Genomic DNA, 18,418 nt, shown 5'->3' with positions numbered 1-18,418 from the left:
TGCAACAGAGTCTATAGAGGGCTCAAAGAGCTACGGCATACCCATAAAACGACGTACTAAGACAGCATTTAATAAAGACTTTACTACGAAAGATATGGCGTGCATCGAAGGTTCTTTTGCACCCTGCCAGCTTATGAAAAATTGAAACATTATAACTATTTGATCAATCTGGGTTGACATAATTCAGTGATGAAAAAATCAAAAGTGTACTGATTTTCATTTTGATTGGTCATATCAAAAATAGATATCAGAGTACACATTTCTTTTAATAAGCAACCAGGTTACTAAAGCTCGAGGTCTTAAATTTGCCAATATTTTCAACATCTTGTAAAGTAAAAGCTTTTTCAATAATCTAACCATGGCGAACGATAGGCCTTGGCCCAATAAGCCCAATAAGCAGAATTATGGTGTAATATCAGGGGTGGTCAAAGCAGATTTTTCAGAAAATGAGCTAGAATGCTAAGCAGCCTTAAAGCTGACCCGTAAATTGGAGTTGCTTATAATAAAAATGTGCAAATAGCCGTGAGCAAAATTTGTAAAGATTGGTAATAAAAATAATGTAAACTGTACATGAAGCTGTTTAAAGACTAAAACACACAAATATCAAGGTCAAGATTTACCATATAAAAAGGTTCATTTTGGAGTCAACAATATTTATTGTGCATCGACCACAGAGTAGAGTGAAGAAGAGTAATAAAATTGAGCTGGAATTCATTTCAGACATTGAAACATGAGATTTGGGTTCGCTTTACTTCTTCTATTACCGTTTGTTAGCGCATGGGTAAAGCAAATGGAAAGTAAGTAAATTCTACTGTAAAACCTTCCCCAATCAGTTAATCTCATAACAGATCATCCATTCCTGGCACATCACACTCTACTCTAAAAAAATATTGCGAATTTAATGATCTGACCTACTTCTTTAGCCAAAGCATTCAAAACCTCCTTGCCTTTTGCCTGTAATTCAAAGGGAAACTGACTGCCTGGGTTCTAATGATTATGTTTATAATCAACATTTGTTTTGATGCGATTATTTTGCTTTAGCCAATCACAGCACTCAAAAAATTATTCAATATTCTTCCCAAATCTGGAAGAAGGTCAAAGCGATTCACCAACCCGGACAGATTCTATTACGGAGTCCATTTTAGAGTGAATACGTGCCATGCACGGAGTAATCAGAATCTAGTCGGAGGTTACCGATGAATACATTTTACCATCTATCTCCTCTTTTCAGACGATGGTATGTTTGAAGGAGACATGTTGTTGACACCTGATCAACAGATGGCTGTTCAAAATGGATTCACTAGCATCAAGAAAAATTTCTGGCCAAGAACCATTTATTATGACTGGGAACCTACGCTAGGTGAGACGAATCTACCCTGTATTTGAAAAAATAGTACACAAATACACAAATTTCCTTTTAGCAGATTCATGTAAAAAAGTCACAAAAACGTCGAGTAAAGCTCTGATTGGCTGAATATTGTACACATAAGCATATATTTTTTTCAAAATGTCAAGAGTATGAAGTAATCTTTGCGTGTCTCAGCCAATCAGAGCTTTTCGACGTTTTTTCGTGAACTTGTTACATGAATCTGCTAATAAGAAAATCGTGTATTGTATCTAATGATTGATTGACTCCTACTTGATCCAAAGATTCAAAAGTGACAAGATATGTGATATTTTATCGATACACAAAGTATGGCAATGGCTAGGCGATTTTTTAAATTTAAGGGGCTGAAAGAGCTTTTCTGTGACCCGTTTTGAGTCAATTCAAAAAAAAAATCCCTAGGAAAACAACTTAAATGTAGCTTTCCTTGGCAAAATATTGAAGGGGTCATGATAAAGTAACGGGGCCATCGTATGGTAAAGTAACGGGGCTATGGTATCTAATCCAAAACAATGAAATTCAAACAGAAAATGAATATCTTGAGAAACTTATGATGAGAACAGTCAATGACTTTTGAGGTACTCGCTTTTGGATTTTCGTATTAATTTCAAATTTTCAGAAACCTCCTTTAGAGTTCCAGTTTTTTTAGGGGAGGCCCCGGATGAAAAATCTCCTGCCTCCTCAGCAGGAGGAGGGAGACTTTCTTCTAGAAAAATCCAATAAGTGATCTTTAATTGATGATTGATAATACAGTTGACGCTCTCTAATTCGATTTTCGAGGGGAATTTGGTTTTAATCGAATAAGGGAGTTTATCGAATAATAGAGCATCGTTTACGAGAGTTTCTTCTTGACGGTGGGTGTCAATATTATCGAATAATGGAGCGTATCGAACAGCAGAACGTCGAATAAGAGAGCGTCAACTGTAATTTTTTGTTATTTTTTCGCTCCAGCTAACGAGCGAAGTATTTTAGATGCGATAGCCGATTATGAGAAGTACACATGCTTCAAATTCGTGAAAAGAACGAACGAGAAAGATTACATCCATTTCTTCAAAGGGTCAGGGTAAGTGAAATTATACGTTTTACAAATGCCTAGAAACCAACCAATTTAAAAAATTACCATCATAAGGTATGGTCCTCTACTAAATACTATCCTCGGATAAAAACATGCCATTTGGGGAAACAGTCGGGGAAATGTGACTAATAATTGAGCGATTTTGGATTGCTCCTATGAAAAGTTTTTGGACTTGTTTTTAAAAGTTTAAATTAAAGGTTAGAAAATTTGGAAAATCGACTTTTAATTTCGAGTTGATTGAATTTGAACTAGCGAGCACCTTTATAATTTTGTTTCTTAGTGAGTGTGACGTCTAGTATAGGCTACATAAGAACAACTTGAAACTACCACATACATATACAATTTTAAGGTAGATGATAATTTTTTTTTCTCTCGATTTTAGATGTTTTTCTGGAGTTGGATACTTTCCAGGCTCAGGGAAACATTCAGTATCCATCGGACCTGGGTGTTCATCCAAGGGTGTGGTCATTCATGAAATCGGACATCGAATCGGTAAGTTTTCCGAAAATAAATTCAATGGACGATCGCGGTTTGCATCGAGTATTGAAACGTAAAAATCTGAACGTAATTTTGGAAAGTAGTTTCTGTTGAAGACAGAAAATTGGGTTGTTTTTGTTGACGGCAATTTTCATGAGAAACTGGATTAACAGATTTTCGGTGATAAATTTTTCGTGCAAGTTTCGACGCTGTGACGGAAATAACGGAAAAGATTGAAGGAATTGCGGAATTGGGTACCCCTGAAAGTGTTTGATTTTCATATTTATCTCTTTCTAAAGGAATCTACCACGAACAAGGGAGAGTTGACAGAGATAAATACATCAACATCCATTATGAAAACATTGTTGAAAGTAAGTATGTGAAATAATTCAACGTTTGCTTACATATCGTTTTCAAACAAAAGAAAGAACAACGTTCTCCTTCTTTCGGACAAATTTTTCTGTTTATTCTGCTTTGTCAGCATGGAGGCTAGCGAGTGCCATTTTTCATCCCGTTTATTAGTGAGTTCCACATTGATGATTTTCCAAAAATACAAGTGTTTTGACGCAAATTCGATTTTTTTGATACTGCAGGAGCTTCAAACGTTTAAAACTGACGTCAAAAAATCGAAAACCTGGGCTCAAAACATTCGAAAAAGTCGCAAAGTGGAATAGACGTTACATCGTAGAAATAAAGCCGTGACGTCTAGTATAGGCTACATGGAGGCGCGCCTTCTTTCTATAGCATGAAAAATTATATCTTTAAATAATTATTTCTAAACATTATTTCCAGAATACAAATACGCTTTCCGAAAATTCTCATCATCACAAGTGACATCACACGGTACAATTTATGATTTCCGAAGCGTGATGCATTATGGGTCGAAAGCCTTCTCAAAGAATGGGAAACAAACCATCACGACCAAAGACCCAAAATATCAACACCAGATTGGTAATCGACAAGGGTTCAGTGAACTTGATAAAATACAAATCAATCGAATGTATAAATGCTCAGGTAAAATGATCTTTAAAATACCTACAATCTACAATCTTCAAAGCAAAACAAAGGCCGGTATCACTTCTTTCAACTTCAATCGTTTTGCTTGATAAAAAGATTACGTCATGTAGAAGTGTCTACCTGACTGACATGTATTCAAAGCCCTGGACTTAGCTATGTCCGCCAAGTTTGATATTAGTTATTAGAAAAAAGTACCTCTTCCTAATGATAGCATAATTCGATGCCGAGTCTATTAACGAGTTAATACAATTTTCCGTTTAAAATTTCTTGTCCCTTATCGAATAGTGATACGATAAGGGTGCCAAGCCGTATCATTATTCGATGAGGGTCAAGAAATTTTATACATTGACCCACATCGAGCAATGAAATTTCCAGGCTGGTGAGTGATCCACATGGAGAGTTGTTTGAAAGTCTTATAACTGTGACAAGGCCTACAAAGTGTAAAACAATATAAACACATCTGACTATTTCATTATATCATTGGTTTTTCCAAAAACGTCCGTTCAAAGATTTTGGTTGGCTGTAATATAGTAACTATGGTGGTGGTTCTACAAGATCTGTCCCCTATCTATTTAGAAGCCCCGCCAACAAACACACCAAAACCAGCAACTGTTCCCACTCAAGCACCCAGTGGACCCAAAGTGGTTTTGAAGCATGGTCACTGGAGATGTCTTTCATTGAACAATGCAGGAGAGCTTATCTTCACCACCCGCTGTAAACACGCTTTCGAGAAAATCGATGGAGGATATTTTCGTGTACATGGTACATGGAGATGTATCGAGCCCGGAAGAAATGATGTTTTGATGGCAGGTAGGTCAATTTAGGTCATATTTTGATACTTTGATATGATATTTTGATACTTTGATATGATATTTTGATACTTTGATATGATATTTTGTCAATTACCTATTATGTATTTAAAAAGACAACCTAACGTAGATATTTTTCAAGTTGAACAGTTTCTAATCGAAATGGAAGCAAAAGAGGAACCCCATAAACAAATCATTCTTGGTCGTTTACGCCTTTTTTTATAAGAACATCCAAAATTTTGAAGCCTTTGGATGTTCTTAACTTTTGAGTTTTAAGCCTAAAAATGTTCTTAACATATTCTTATTTTCACCATTTTTTGAGCATTTCTGCCCATTTTTTCTAAAAAACCGGCTGGTTTAGAGTCGTCAAAGCCTTAAAATGTTCTTAACTTGTTCTTAACATTTCGGCCATCAAAGCCGTTTGTTCTTATAAAAACGTGTATCAAATTAAAACTAGGTACCCCTTAATTGATATAAGATGTAAATTTGAGCATATTTTATTGGGGTATCAAGCTGACTCAGCTTGTTATTAAAATGGAATCAAATGATATGATTAGGGGTCCCATAAACAAATCTTGACCGTTTTATCAAATTTAAACTAAGGTACCCCTCCATTTTTAGGAATTTTAATCTTTAAAAGTTAATTTTCAACTCACAATCTAATAGGTAACAAGTGTGTATCGAATTACGAAAGGACGGACATCCAACCAGACGGTTCTTTCTCCATCCTTCACAAACCTTCTGGCAAATGTATCCATCCCAAAGGTGGAAGCTCGTACCCCCGTGACGGCACTGTAGCGCTGATTTATAGAGGTTGTAGTGGAAAGCGTCTCAAATTCAAACAAGAAGAAATATAACACATTTTTGTTTGTTTGTAGCATTTTTTTCATTGAACTATTCATCTAGAATATAAACTTTAGTCTTTAAAACGACTGGAAAAGAAAAGATATTCGAATGACAATCGTTGTCGAAAAAACATTCAAATGACAAAACAGTGGCCTGTCCACCGGTGTTTAGCCATCCTTACAAAAATATTTTATCAAAACACATCCTACGAAAGGAAATTTGATTTGAAGATTTTAATAAGACCTTCTTCTTCTCCTTCTGATATTTTAGCATTACTAGGGCAAACGTTTTTGTCGCCAAATTTACCAGGAAGTTCCTTTTCCGAATCTAGACAGGCTATATTTTTGATAACCTCTCCAAAAGAACATGGATTTTAACAAATGTGTATACAGTGTAGACAACTGTCGGACCCATAATCATCAATATTGGTAACTCATAGCAACTAGTAGTAAACACTGTAATTATTTTTCTCACAAAAATGGCTGCTCCCTATTATTTGCACACAAGTCGTTACAAAATAATGAGACAAGATAATTACAAAACCATTGAGCTCGCCGATTTGCTTTATTTATCGAAAATATTATCACAATGAAAGTCATCAACTATATACTAACTTGTGAAGTCAAATGATAGAGAAAGTATCAAAAAACCTCCGAAAATTTATTTGAAAAACAGATGTAGAGCAAATGCTTTGGAAAGGGAGTACAGTGCGGAACGAAAATTTCGCAAGAAAAAATAAAATCCACAATATGGAATCGAAGGAGATCTACCAATACAAGGATATTGTACTACGGGAAAAGCCGTTAACAGCTTTCAAACCGAACTTAAAAATCGTACAAAATATACGGCGAATCGAAAATGAGTTACGACGTCAACAAACCCAATACGACGATAAAACACAATGGATACGTAACGTCGTTCAATTACGAACTCATCAACGACAACGTATCCGAAATTTAACAAACAACTACCGGCATCATACAAAAACCGATTTTACACCGATCAGGAAAAAACACGACAACGACGTCTATTGTCGGATCTTAGGACAGGCATATTGCCGAGAATGTAATCTAAAAGTCAAAATTGAAGAACGTAAACAACAGACCAAGAATTTTCTCGAAAACAACGTCGAAACAGTAGATAAACCTTTGACGTCGAAAGAAAAAGCCGTCTATGCGATTCTACCGACGACAGCCGTCGATAAACAACCGGGTTTGGAATATACTCAAAAATACAATGAAGATTTGAACCAATACAGACTTATTCCTTTGCTGAGTTCTGACGAGCCGTTGAAAAAGACGTTTAAAAAGGCGGCACACACTGTTCAAAATGGTCGTATCATTAACATTGTGAAGAAAACTGACAGTGAAAAAAAATCAGAAAACTCAAAATCTGAAACAACAACGAATAACAATAAAGATACCAAAAATTTAGTGAAAGAAACTGCGACTCCGCCAAATTCACTTCAAACACCGCCACCCACAAGGGCAACATCCACCATAAGCCAACAAGAAAAACCGCCCATAAGATCAGGAGGTTCTTCTTCGTTTAAACCGCGTACAGACTTAGAATGGTTCCATGATATTTCGAAAAGACGTCGGAGCAACGTCGTACAAGATCGCAGACTTAGTAAAGCACCTTCAGATCATTTCGATGTCATTCAACTAGCTGAGAAACTATCCTCTCTATTTCGCGAACGCCATTTACCGCCTGAACGGAGCTTCAGTCGAATAAGCAATGTTTCATCAGTTGACCTCGATCCAAATGATTTGGGAAGAATCCCAATGGATAGAGGTACATTAAAATCACGTGCAGTTACAAGACAATCTTCAGCTATTTCCCTTAAACCTGTTTTAGAAACTAGCGAAAGTAGCATGAATCAAATATCAAATATTCCTTTTGACGGAGAGCAAGTTAATTCTGAACTCAAAGCAGAGACAAATGGAGATTCTGAGACACAAGCCGTTGATTGCAACAGCCGGAACGAGCTGAATTCTAGATCGTCAGAAGTGAGTGAAAATTATTCGGATAGTCATATTGGAGACAATTTACGAGACGAACTTGAGGATATTAGATCACTACTGGATCTTGGTGGAGGAGACAGTGATGTTGAGGATGAGAGAGATGTTGGCAGAACATTTTCAGACGATGAGTCTTCATCAGATGAGGATGAAAATTATGGAGGAAGGTTGTTTCCGATCATCCCACCCACTGTCAATATGACTGCGTTTAGAAACATTTATAAAGAATATAACGATTATTAGACAATTGAAGGAAATATATACTTTGTAAATCTCTTATCTTACCCTATTCTGTCTAAATTATTTAATTCTAAACTAAAATGGATTTTCGCAAATCCCAGAAACTTTTATCATTCAGCCAGGCAATTCCCTTAACCGCAGTTAAGTCATTTGACTGAATTTGATTGAACCCTCTCTTTAACAAAATTTTCTACGATTCAAATCTCTCTGAAATTCGAACAGATAAGATTTCTGGTTCGAATTCTTAATCTTAACGGATAAAAACTGTCGCCTCAATATCAACCGTAGTCTGAATCGCAGACCTTTACAAAACCCCAGGTAGTATATAAGTATAAGGATCACGAATCCGTTAGTGGATGCCAGCAGCCTATATCAACCGGGGGATTTTTTTAATTTACTGGAAATTTTCCTTCGATCAGATACAGATAATGAATAGAATTATTCGTGTTACTATGACTATGAGGTATATCCATAAAAAACATCTTACCATCGACATGTGTTCGTTCGGTTTCATTTGGGGTTTTCTTCTCTTCTGAAGGTTTCGTTCCCGACCCAGTTTCATTGTTTTTCCATTGTTCCATATCACGTGATATCTGTTCCATTTCTTTCCGTTTCTGTTCCTCCCTCATTTTCCGTTCTTCATTGTCGACCTACGAATAAAGTAGAAACTAGAAACGCTACTACTAAACAGAGGTTGTAAATTTTTTATCTTAGGAGTCACGTGATCAAAAAACACATTGGCTATATTTGAGATGAGCGAAATCGTATAACTACTACATTTGTGCGTATGTATATTGTTTTCTTGCAGACGGTTATTTTTAATTATCTAGACCCTGGTTGACCGAAGAAAACGACAAATCAACACTTTTGCCGTCCTCCATTTTGCGATTTTTGCACTCTTCCTTCCACGAAAGATTAGGTAAATAAACTCACTATTACGACGACGCTATTAAAGACTTTTGGTTTACCTAGAAGATCCATTTTCAAAAGTGACCCAGTGCCATATTTTCTCATCCGACCCCACCTACCCTCATTTGTTCACGAACAGCATATTTCTTTTGTTGTTCTCTCATAGCAGCACGTTCTTTTTCCTTTTCTTGTTCTTTAGCTTGCTTTTGTTCTAATGATTGTGCGCGTAATTCTTTCATATATTCCTTGTCCTTGTGCAAGCTGAAAAATTGTTCAAATTTCAAAATCTAGAATGATTGATTATCATGAATGTGAAGGAGACCTATCTCAATCCGAGTCTAGCGAAATGTACACTTAGGACCCTAGAGACTTCATCGAGTGTATGAGCTGCTCCCTTAGCAAATTTGAAATTTAATTTATACTTCGAAAAAGAAAATGCATTATAAAATGAATTCTACATGACCAATGAAAAACAAGATGAACAAATATATATGTTTGAAAAGTTATAAAGAGCCCAAAATTTATGATGATTTATAAAGTGTGAAGAAGTGAATAACATGTTTATACCTTGCGTGCAACTGTCCCCATAACCCGTCCGTCACTTTTTGCAAATGGAAAAGCACTTGTCCATTGTTGATAGTGGCTTTGGAAGTATCATCATCGATTTCATCATACAAAGCAACTTCGTAATAGTAAGGTGGTGCGCTGACCTGGATGAATGGAAATTGTAATCATTAGTTTGTATAACAATCTTGTCTTAAAGGGATTATCAAATGATTTTGGATATTTGGCTTAGAGATACCTTTGTGATCCTAAGGAACACCTTCAAAGTTTTGGACCCAATTTTTTTCCAAAGCTGAGATATTCGACTTTGAATTTTCAAATTTTTACTTGAAAACAATAGAAGTTCAACGTAAAGACTGTGTAAAGACTCATTTTTAGAGATTTCACAGTCAAATATCTCCGCTTTGGAAAAAATTTGGGTCAAAAACTTTGGAGGTGTTTTTTAGGACCATAAAAGGTATCTCTAAGCCAAATATCAAAAGTCATCTGATAATTCCTTGAAAGTCCGCCTACTGTCGTAATGCATGTGATTTACATGTCAATCAAACACCTTGGAGATAGTCATGCCCCGACCACATGTTCAATTCTCCCAGTAAAGATTAGTGTATTAAGGCCCCAGTACTTTTCTATTTTTAAATCCCAGTAATATCCCGATACTAAAGAGCCGGTAAACCCTCCGACACTACCATTGATTAGGCTGCTTTTAAGTGATGTGAATCGACTACAAAAAATCTCATGTACAGTAGGTCAAAAGGGTAAAATCTTGCTAGATTTTGATTTTCAATTTGAATACGAACTATGAAAGCACTACCAACTTTATCGAGCCTTTAGTTTTTAGGAGTTTTAAGCTAGATATGTCAAATCTGCTTAGTATTTCTTTTAAAGATGTGTATCGTTGACGTCAACTTTCAGTGAGGAAGCATACATCATAGGGTTATAAATTTTTGTGTTTAATTTTGGCGACGAAAGTAAAATAGAAGGTCGAGGAGAGTCGCATTCTTCAATTCTGATTTTTATTAATTTCAACAAATAATTTTTGGGAATGTGCAAACTACTTTTATCAGATTAATTGGGTTGTTCCGTAATAAATCAAGACAGGAAGGAGGGGTGGACGATGCTTTCAAATCAAAAAAAAATCTTAGAAATTTGCAAAGAAGCCCTTCGAAAAAATTCTTTTCGCACTTTAAAGTAACGCTGTACGAACTAAAACCAGTCTTTTACCCCCGGTAATTTTAGAATAACATTCTAACCCCTGGAAAATAAAAAACAACCCTTTAGACCACACCCTAGAAATTTTTCTCGAGTTACCCCCAGTGAATGTTCGTTAACTCTCTGTATAAAATAGAATGGCCAATTATTGATATAGGATCTTAGATGAGAAGAAATGAAAATACCTTGATATATTTGGGACTTGAGAAGATATCTAATGTCTTTGTGTTGGCTCCTTTCAAAGGTACTTTGAGGGTAACATTATTCTCAGTTTCACTCCATTCGATTTCCTTGATTTCCAAAGGCATTCTGGATTTCTATTGGCTGATACAAAGCAAAGTTACGTCATAGAAACGTATCTCTGCTTTTTGATTGGTTCTTCTCTATATCATGTGATCAAAACGTGACGTAATTTCTTGCTTCTCTGATTGGTTCCTCTACTTTAAGGCATCTTTATTTGAGTTTTCTTTTTTTTCAATCACCTTTAATATCTAGTTTGTCAATTTTCATTTGTTTATAGTTCATCTGTAAAATAGAAAAAAGAGGATAAATTGTGAATAACTGTAAAATAAGGCAAGAGATAAAATCAGAATCGCCAAAGCTTCAGTGTGCAGTATGGATCGGCTGCTAATACTATAAAAAACTAATTCATGAAATAACTTGAAAGGGTATAAAGTAAACGTACAAAATATTGCAATGCAGCCCTAACGCTGCAAAAGGAATGAGCCCATGCTTACTAAAATTGAACAGTGTTTGTAACCGCGTCACTACCCATTTGATCCAACCTCAAGATTCAAACTCAATCCCTATTTATTTCACTTTTTTCATTTAAGAGTGGATAGCTGACTTAAATATGAAAATCTTGAACTGAATTGTCATTTGACCTTCCAAATATCAAGGAAAACGAACGACAGAACAACTGGGGTAGCACAATAGTGCCTTAAGAATTTTAAATATCATTTTTTCTCAATATTACAGCTAAAATTTGATACACAGATGGTTACGAACTGAAATAAAAATTCAGACATAAATTAAAAAAATTGTTAAAAGTTTACACGATTACAAGAATATGACAATAAAAAGCTTTAAAAGAAGGCAAAAGAAAGTTTTAGAACAATATAAATGACAGGAAAATTTAATTTTAAGATAAGTATCTATAAACAAATAAATTTGGGTTGAAAATTTTCAATATGTACAAATTTTTTGAAGGTGAAAAATTATCATTCTAAAAACCTAACTATTCAAATATATAAAAAAATCCAAAATTAAATGAACTAATTTTTGGCATCGGTATATTGCCGGACGATACAATGTGATCGGTGATGTGAAGTCCAACAATTCAAGCAAATCGTTGAACTTACAATTCTAGAACAACCTATCCTTTGGCTTATTAAGTTAAACTGAATGTCATAAATCAAAACGAGTTTATTGGGCCGACCAAAAAGTCAACAATGAAATTTTCTATGAGGATCAAATCAAATCAGACCTTTAAGACGTTCTAATTCTAAAGACCATTATTCTTAAAGATGTACGGGAATGGATCATGCCAACTAATTGCTAATACATGACAATTTAACCCCTACCAAGTTTTCCCCATTGCCCTGCAAAAGTAGCTATCAACATCGCTGATTTGATCATTCCACCACTCAAAGGACAGACCAACTATTGGTGAGAACTACCAGGTCAAGTTACCACATCGTCGATTTTATCATTTCATCAGTCAGAGAGATGAGGTCCTCTCTTACCAGAGATTCAACTTTCATGCATTTTAGAAGCTTGAAGGTAAAAAACTTTAGCAGCAGCCTCTTGACCATTGATAGTAGATAAATTACATAGCATGGTGATTGTACCACGTGACACACCAGACGGTAAACAATCCAATAACTTCATCGCCTGAAATAATAAAGAAGAATTGAAATAGTCTCTTGACTTCAATAATTTAGTGGACAAAGCAAAGTCTTTTGTCACAGACGGAAATGGACTTTAAACAACAAATTAGAGAAGATTTATTAAATTTTGCAGAATTTTTCAGAATTTGAAGACGGAAAACCCTCCTTTTGTACCTCGCTAAGACGGGAATCCATCTGAGACGGAAAACTTTTTACACTTTAATATACAATTACAATTACAGAACACTTGTAATTTTTTTTGGATTCGAGTCAACTAGAGTCGAGAATGACGTATAAATGTCTAAAATTGTTAACATTTTTCGGTTTGATTTTCTAACACAGATTCAATTCGCAATTGCCATACAAGTAAAGTTATACATAAGTTTCAAAACAAAAATAAACAGAGGCCAATAGAGTAATATAAGATCATGATATTTGTGATGGGTTTACAAAAAAGGCTATGTGCACTGAATAAGTGACAAGCCAGGGAAATTTGCTTACTCGTTTGCTTACTCGTCAATTTTAATTTACAAGCTTTTTCACGTTGAATTGACATGGATGTGGAGCAAGATTGGTCAGAAAGGGGAAAAGAAAACATCTTTTTGCTTATATCAGCATAATAAACTTATGTAAAAATAAAACCTTTAAAGGAATCTAATTTTGGAAATCAATAAAAAATAATATTTTTTACCAAAACAAAAACGAGGTTATTTGGGAAAAAACACAATTTTGGCGAAGAAGCAATTATTTGATCAAATTAGCAAAACTAACTCTCGCCATCCCTTGAAGTAGAACGGGCCTAACTTACAACACTTTCATCAATGGTAACAGGAGTTCTTGACAGTGATAGCGCCATCGAAATTTGCTCAATAAGATTAAGAGTGAAATTCGAAACAGCATTCTTTTTCTTCGTTTGGAAAATGAATATCGCTTCCTCTAAGAAGCAAACTGTAATGGAAAAAAAACAAATAAGAAATTAGTAAGAGACTACAGTGGTTCTTCCTTGCAGTTATTTTTTCAATTTTAAGTGATGTTTTGAATTATGAAAATACTCAATTTTTACGAACTTTGTTTTTGTGAGACAGAGAATCCGAAAAAATTTAACTTCGTTCATTTCGCGTGCATAGTGCGGAAAGGGGTCTGATCCCCCCCTTCTTGGCACCCCCCCAACCTTTACAAATGCCTATCCCCCAAGGGTTTTGGGCTAAATTTTTTATGGTAAAAAGGGAAGGGAAACAGTAAAGAAAAATTAAGTCTGGCAAATATAATACCACTTTTTAGTGAAAATAAAGAACTTCCTTTCATGCAGACCAAATTTCATAACAGTGCTGGAAAAAAATCTACAATATATGTAAGCCCCCCTTCTTAAACGACCCCCCCTCCTTGCTATCCCCCCCTTTTTCATAAAAATTTCTGCCCCCCCCCTCTTCAAAGGAAAATAACCTTGCTAAAATTAATTTTATGCCTAAAACCTGATTTAAAAAATCTCTAATGATTTCGCAAGGTGGTATTTTTGCGAAAAAAGGGAAAATTCTAGAAAGGCAAAATTTAAACAAATTGATGATGACCTAATTTTATTAGTCATTAGATTTTCTAAATCACTTCCCCTAAAATTCTCACCGTAATGGTCCATCAGTTGTTCACGTTGAGACTTTTGTGGTTTGGATAATTTGATAGATTTGGCAGGTCTATAAAGAGATGAAAAATCTGATCTGAGGAACAAGCTTGATGAAGACATAACTATGGCATCATAATTAGAAAATACTTTGGGCTCGTTGGGTTTTGTCCAGAGGAAGGGGTACGTTACGTTACATCACACGCTCTTTAGGACTAGGTCCCACCAGTCGGGATTCTAAAGAAAAAAAGCGGCCCATAAACATTTTTTCTACCCATGCTAAAATGGTGGTTAAAGTTTACTCAGACTCGCCATTGGTTCTTGGTGTTATTGCCAGTGACGCAATTGTAATCTTAAAGTACTCCGAATTTAAAGCCTTTAAATAATTTTTAGCCTGTTGCTTGAGATTTCTTAAGCTTACTAAGAAAAACACCAACATCCGAGGCTAAAACTCTAGAAGCTTACCTTGGATTCAAAGCATCAATACTACTGACGTCATAGATTGACAAAGCGATTGCAAAAGCTTTTGAAATACATCTTGCTAGACAGAGTCCCTGAAAATGAAATCACATATAATTTGGATTGGCTATATCTATGAAGTCTAGGTGGATTCACTTCCGAGTTTTTCAGTCTCTTTCATTTGTCAAAGGAAAGGTATTATGAAGATACCTTAAAATCAACTTCCAAGAAATTCAAAGACAATTATGGAATGGAAGGGAATTGAGACTTCTACATATGAAAGCTTTGAAAGACAATTTACAAAGCAAAAGATATGAAAAATAAAAAAAATAAAGCATATAAAAACTTCAACGGGACCAGTTTTCAAGTCATAAGAGTTTTCAGTTTTGCTGGTATGAGCTTCTTATTCATAGGGAGTTGGTAAAAACTATTCCTAAGAATATATTATGTATAACCATAATTAAGTAATATTTCACTGTTACTGTAAAGTTTGTCTTAAAGTTTCCATACCTGAGGATTTAAGAATATTTTGGATGTTTTTGGACAATGAAAGAAATTCTTCAGTACTCGAGTGAACAAATCTTTCAAGATGAACAGCGGATCCAACAATATAAGACAAATACATATCCCCCCTAAAAAAAGAAATAAAATAAAAAACTTTACAAGAACACAAGGCTGAAAATTGGACAAAACATTAGAACAAATTAAGAACAATCTAAGGTTCAGCCAGCAGCTCTTATAAATAAAGTGTGTAAATCTATAAAATCGGTTTGGCCTAGTTACTCGGCAAGATTCAGGTTGAAGAAATAATATTTGTAGAGCAACTAAACTCCGTATTTCTCTTAACTTCTTGGACCATGCAAAAGAAGTATATTATAGTGAAAAGTTCCAGACCTTGAAGATCTGCTATACCAAAATTTGTATATAATGGACAAACATTTAAAGCAAAACATAAACGAAAGAAAACTTTAAAAACTTATCAAGCATGTTATCAAGAAAGCTGTACAAAGATTACGACTACTTAATAAAATTAAAACACGACCGATGTTCAATCTTTCTTATATAATCGACAAAAAACACTTTCTACTAAAGGCTAAGTAGCTATATAAGCTTAAACGTGACCATGATTCAAATATCGTTTAAAATGTGAAAAGCACTCCGCAAACCCTACGATTAAGGAAATAATAATTATGCAGTACACTTATAAGATGGGTCTAGACTCAATTATAAAGATTTTCATTCTGTCTATATAAAATATCAATTCACTTGCTACTTTATGATTTATAGAAACAACTACAATATTTCCTATAACCATATAACAAAACAAGCGAACAAAACTCGTCTCATAATGTTACCACCAAAATTAAAAGAATTAAGTGTTTGGAATATTATAGAATAAGTAGTCTATTACAAGTAGTTTAAAACATCTGATGACATGATATGTATATTGCAATTGAGTAATCTTAGGCAAATCACAGGCATGTTGTGACTGGTGATTTTGTTATTATTAACAACAAAACACAGCAGGCATGAACTTTCTTTTAGACCAACCTGACAAATGGACCGAGTTAAGTGTCAAATTGGCTTTTTTTACACGACTTGAAAAGACTACTATTTTGAGTAGCCCCGAGCTAGAGTTATTAATGAATGGAACACCCTAAATTTTGATGAATAGAATGTCCTTTATTGCCACTAGGCTAGCATCGAAAGAAAAGGAGCACCCTTACCATTTAAACGACATTCTTCTTCTTTTCCACTTTGAAGGATTAACTAAATAATTAAATTCGTAAAGTAAGCGTTTGCAGATAACGTGACAATGAAGTTGTAGAAGTTAAAAAAGTTGAAAAAAAGTTTTTATGTTTGTCCTTGACCAACCAATACTGCGAAAGAAGTTTTTGGGTTCCTTAACGCTTTGACTTAGCAGTACCAGAAAATGGTATGAAATCGTATGTGAAATTTTTAAATTAAATCTTCAGCATTTAATAATCATTTCATTAATGGCCTTATCAAATCACATTTCCTAACTTAAATCAATACATTTATGCAGAATAAAACCAACGTATTTAAATATACCTTGACAATATGTTCAGTGAAAGAAGACAATCCATAATCAATATACCATTTGCGTGCTTTCTTCAACACTTCCATGTTGATGTGTACTTTGACCCCGTCTTTTTGACCGCTTATCTGTTGTAGAAGCTGAAAAAAGGAGTTATGCTTTTAAGTGAAAACTTAGTCGGGCTGTCGGGCAAAGGTTTTAGTCTGGTAAAATTTCCTTTGGAGAAAATTTCGTCATTTTGAGAACAATTTTTGTCGCTTCGCTTTCCCCTTTTTTGAGTTGACCAGAAAAACGTTTTCCTCTAGGAAAACTTGCCAATTAAAGGCTGTTCCTGATAGAGTGCATTCTTTCTGGATTTAATGTCGGCGACTAATTGCTTTGGTTTCCAATAGCAAAGTAGAAAACAGAATGTTCTCTTATAACAACAGACTTAAAATAATGAGATATTTTGGGGGACTTTATCTTGGGAATGTCTTAGTCTATGTAGAACCTGCGATTTAAATCAGAAGCCAGTAAATTGGTACAACTTTGTTGACTCAATTTCAATTCTTTCTGAACGATTTCAAATATATTCCATCTCTAGAGTCTAGGTCAAGGCAATAATAAAAGAAATCATAAAGAACGACACTGTCTTACTGTGGTAAATGCTTCATTAGCTGTCTGTGGTTGTTCTTGAGAAACTAAAAGAGCCGAAGTTTGAAAGAGCTTTGAGGTTATTGGGGTAAAATTAGTGTAATGAAAGTTGCACCGAAAAAACCGTGTATAAAATTTCCCCTTAAAAGGCTTCCAATCGATCTATGGCATGACCATGTACCATGTTCCAAATCGTATAAACGGGTATAAAGTGAACTATTTAAAACGCCTTGCCCCAGTCTTTACTTCAGACTAAAAAATTATATACGAGAAATGATGAAAAAAACAACATTCATGATACCTGTTTTGTTTTTCATTGCTGCCGACTGTAAATCAATTTCCAACGGCATGGAATATTTGATGAGGATAGTATTCAGTGGTATGATCCTATTGGTGAAATAAGAAAGATGTTTACATCATACATAGACACTAAACCTTGATTGCAGTAGTAAAAAAATATAACAATATTCACTAAAATTGTAATAAATTATATAAATCATATTAAAAAAAAAGAATCTCAAAAGGTTTAAAGAAAAGGAAGCCCAGTTTTTCTCCTCAAAAAGATCTTATCAGAGTTTTTGATTTTTCTTAAAAAGCGATGCATTGTGGGATTGTTTCGGGAGTATAACAATAGAAATGTGTTTGGGATTCCTTGAGGGAATTCTATTGTAATACTCCGAAACAATCCCACAAAGCATCACTTTTTTAGAAAAATAAAAAACTACGATAAGGTCTATTCTTCATAAGGAGGGTGATGTGGATCTGCTAAGAATCCAGGTAAAACAAGTAATACTTTAATGGACCTACCTATTTATAAAACGAATAATTAGAATTTAATGGAAGTAATGTATAATTTTAAATTTCGATTTATATATCTATTGGAACGGAGAAAGCAATTAAGAAACGCATCGATGTTTAACGGTGAAAGAAAAATAATATCGACACTTTAATCAATCATTCAGAGAAAGTTAAAACTGAAGTAAAAAAAACATTTAGTTTTCAGTTTTCATTATTTCATCACAGATTGAGGAGTCACATTTTGGGCATTGCCATTTTACATCATTGTGCAAAAAATCATGAAAATCTGTCGAGTATAAGTTGAAAAAATGAAGGAAAACCGTTTTACGCCGGTTTTCGGCTGTTCCGGCGATTTTTAAGGAGTTCCGGATTCAAAGGATGATTTTTTTGGAAATCAAACGATGCTAAGTTTTG

The 18,418-nt window shown here is 34.6% G+C and overlaps 3 protein-coding genes across 4 annotated transcripts in view; 1 reads left to right on the top strand and 2 right to left on the bottom strand.

The window, feature by feature from the left end:
- The first annotated feature begins 671 nt into the window (after positions 1 to 671).
- LOC136801955 (astacin-like metalloprotease toxin 1) lies at positions 672 to 5,749 on the top strand. Its single transcript, XM_067058652.1, has 8 exons — positions 672 to 797; positions 1,232 to 1,360; positions 2,336 to 2,447; positions 2,842 to 2,951; positions 3,236 to 3,307; positions 3,729 to 3,950; positions 4,530 to 4,763; positions 5,429 to 5,749. The coding sequence occupies exons 1-8, from the start codon at positions 731 to 733 to the stop codon at positions 5,617 to 5,619; spliced, it is 1,137 nt and encodes a 378-aa protein (XP_066914753.1). The 5' UTR covers positions 672 to 730; the 3' UTR covers positions 5,620 to 5,749.
- Positions 5,750 to 8,059: 2,310 nt separating this feature from the next.
- LOC136801865 (dynein axonemal assembly factor 4-like) lies at positions 8,060 to 11,071 on the bottom strand. Its single transcript, XM_067058528.1, has 5 exons — positions 10,737 to 11,071; positions 9,346 to 9,488; positions 8,898 to 9,039; positions 8,357 to 8,519; positions 8,060 to 8,076 (listed from the first exon to the last, which is right to left on the bottom strand). The coding sequence occupies exons 1-5, from the start codon at positions 10,857 to 10,859 to the stop codon at positions 8,060 to 8,062; spliced, it is 588 nt and encodes a 195-aa protein (XP_066914629.1). The 5' UTR covers positions 10,860 to 11,071.
- Positions 11,072 to 11,470: 399 nt separating this feature from the next.
- Positions 11,471 to 18,418, bottom strand: part of LOC136801951 (mediator of RNA polymerase II transcription subunit 24-like) — a 34,153-nt gene continuing 27,205 nt past the window's right edge. The window contains exons 20-28 of one of the 2 annotated variants that reach the window (XM_067058648.1): positions 17,508 to 17,593; positions 17,210 to 17,253; positions 16,588 to 16,713; positions 16,242 to 16,284; positions 15,025 to 15,146; positions 14,521 to 14,609; positions 14,061 to 14,128; positions 13,249 to 13,388; positions 11,471 to 12,444 (exon numbers count right to left, since the gene is read on the bottom strand). In XM_067058648.1, the coding sequence (XP_066914749.1) occupies positions 12,304 to 12,444; positions 13,249 to 13,388; positions 14,061 to 14,128; positions 14,521 to 14,609; positions 15,025 to 15,146; positions 16,242 to 16,284; positions 16,588 to 16,713; positions 17,210 to 17,253; positions 17,508 to 17,593 (859 nt within the window). In that variant the 3' untranslated portion in view covers positions 11,471 to 12,303. The remainder of the gene's footprint in view (positions 12,445 to 13,248; positions 13,389 to 14,060; positions 14,129 to 14,520; positions 14,610 to 15,024; positions 15,147 to 16,241; positions 16,285 to 16,587; positions 16,714 to 17,209; positions 17,254 to 17,507; positions 17,594 to 18,418) is intronic. The other variant, XM_067058649.1, reaches the window with a different exon arrangement.

The sequence above is a fragment of the Clytia hemisphaerica genome, unplaced genomic scaffold, assembly GCF_902728285.1.
Source record: "Clytia hemisphaerica strain Z4C2 unplaced genomic scaffold, Clytia hemisphaerica genome assembly, whole genome shotgun sequence".
Taxonomy (NCBI): Eukaryota; Metazoa; Cnidaria; class Hydrozoa; order Leptothecata; family Clytiidae; genus Clytia; species Clytia hemisphaerica.
The sequence above is the reverse complement of the archived record's forward strand: the minus strand, read 5'-3'. Positions and strand labels throughout refer to the sequence as shown.

Excerpts from the sequence above, each read along its gene's own strand:
- LOC136801955 (XM_067058652.1), top strand. The coding sequence starts at position 731 with ATGAGATTTGGGTTCGCTTTACTTCTTCTATTACCGTTTGTTAGCGCA. Across the intron at positions 2,448-2,841 it reads CATTTCTTCAAAGGGTCAGG|ATGTTTTTCTGGAGTTGGAT; the intron begins GTAAGTGAAATT and ends TCTCGATTTTAG. Across the intron at positions 3,308-3,728 it reads TTATGAAAACATTGTTGAAA|AATACAAATACGCTTTCCGA; the intron begins GTAAGTATGTGA and ends CATTATTTCCAG.
- LOC136801865 (XM_067058528.1), bottom strand. The coding sequence starts at position 10,859 with ATGCCTTTGGAAATCAAGGAAATCGAATGGAGTGAAACTGAGAATAAT. Across the intron at positions 9,489-10,736 it reads CAAGTCCCAAATATATCAAG|GTCAGCGCACCACCTTACTA; the intron begins GTATTTTCATTT and ends CCATTCATCCAG. Across the intron at positions 8,520-8,897 it reads CTGTTCGTGAACAAATGAGG|GTCGACAATGAAGAACGGAA; the intron begins GTAGGTGGGGTC and ends CTTTATTCGTAG.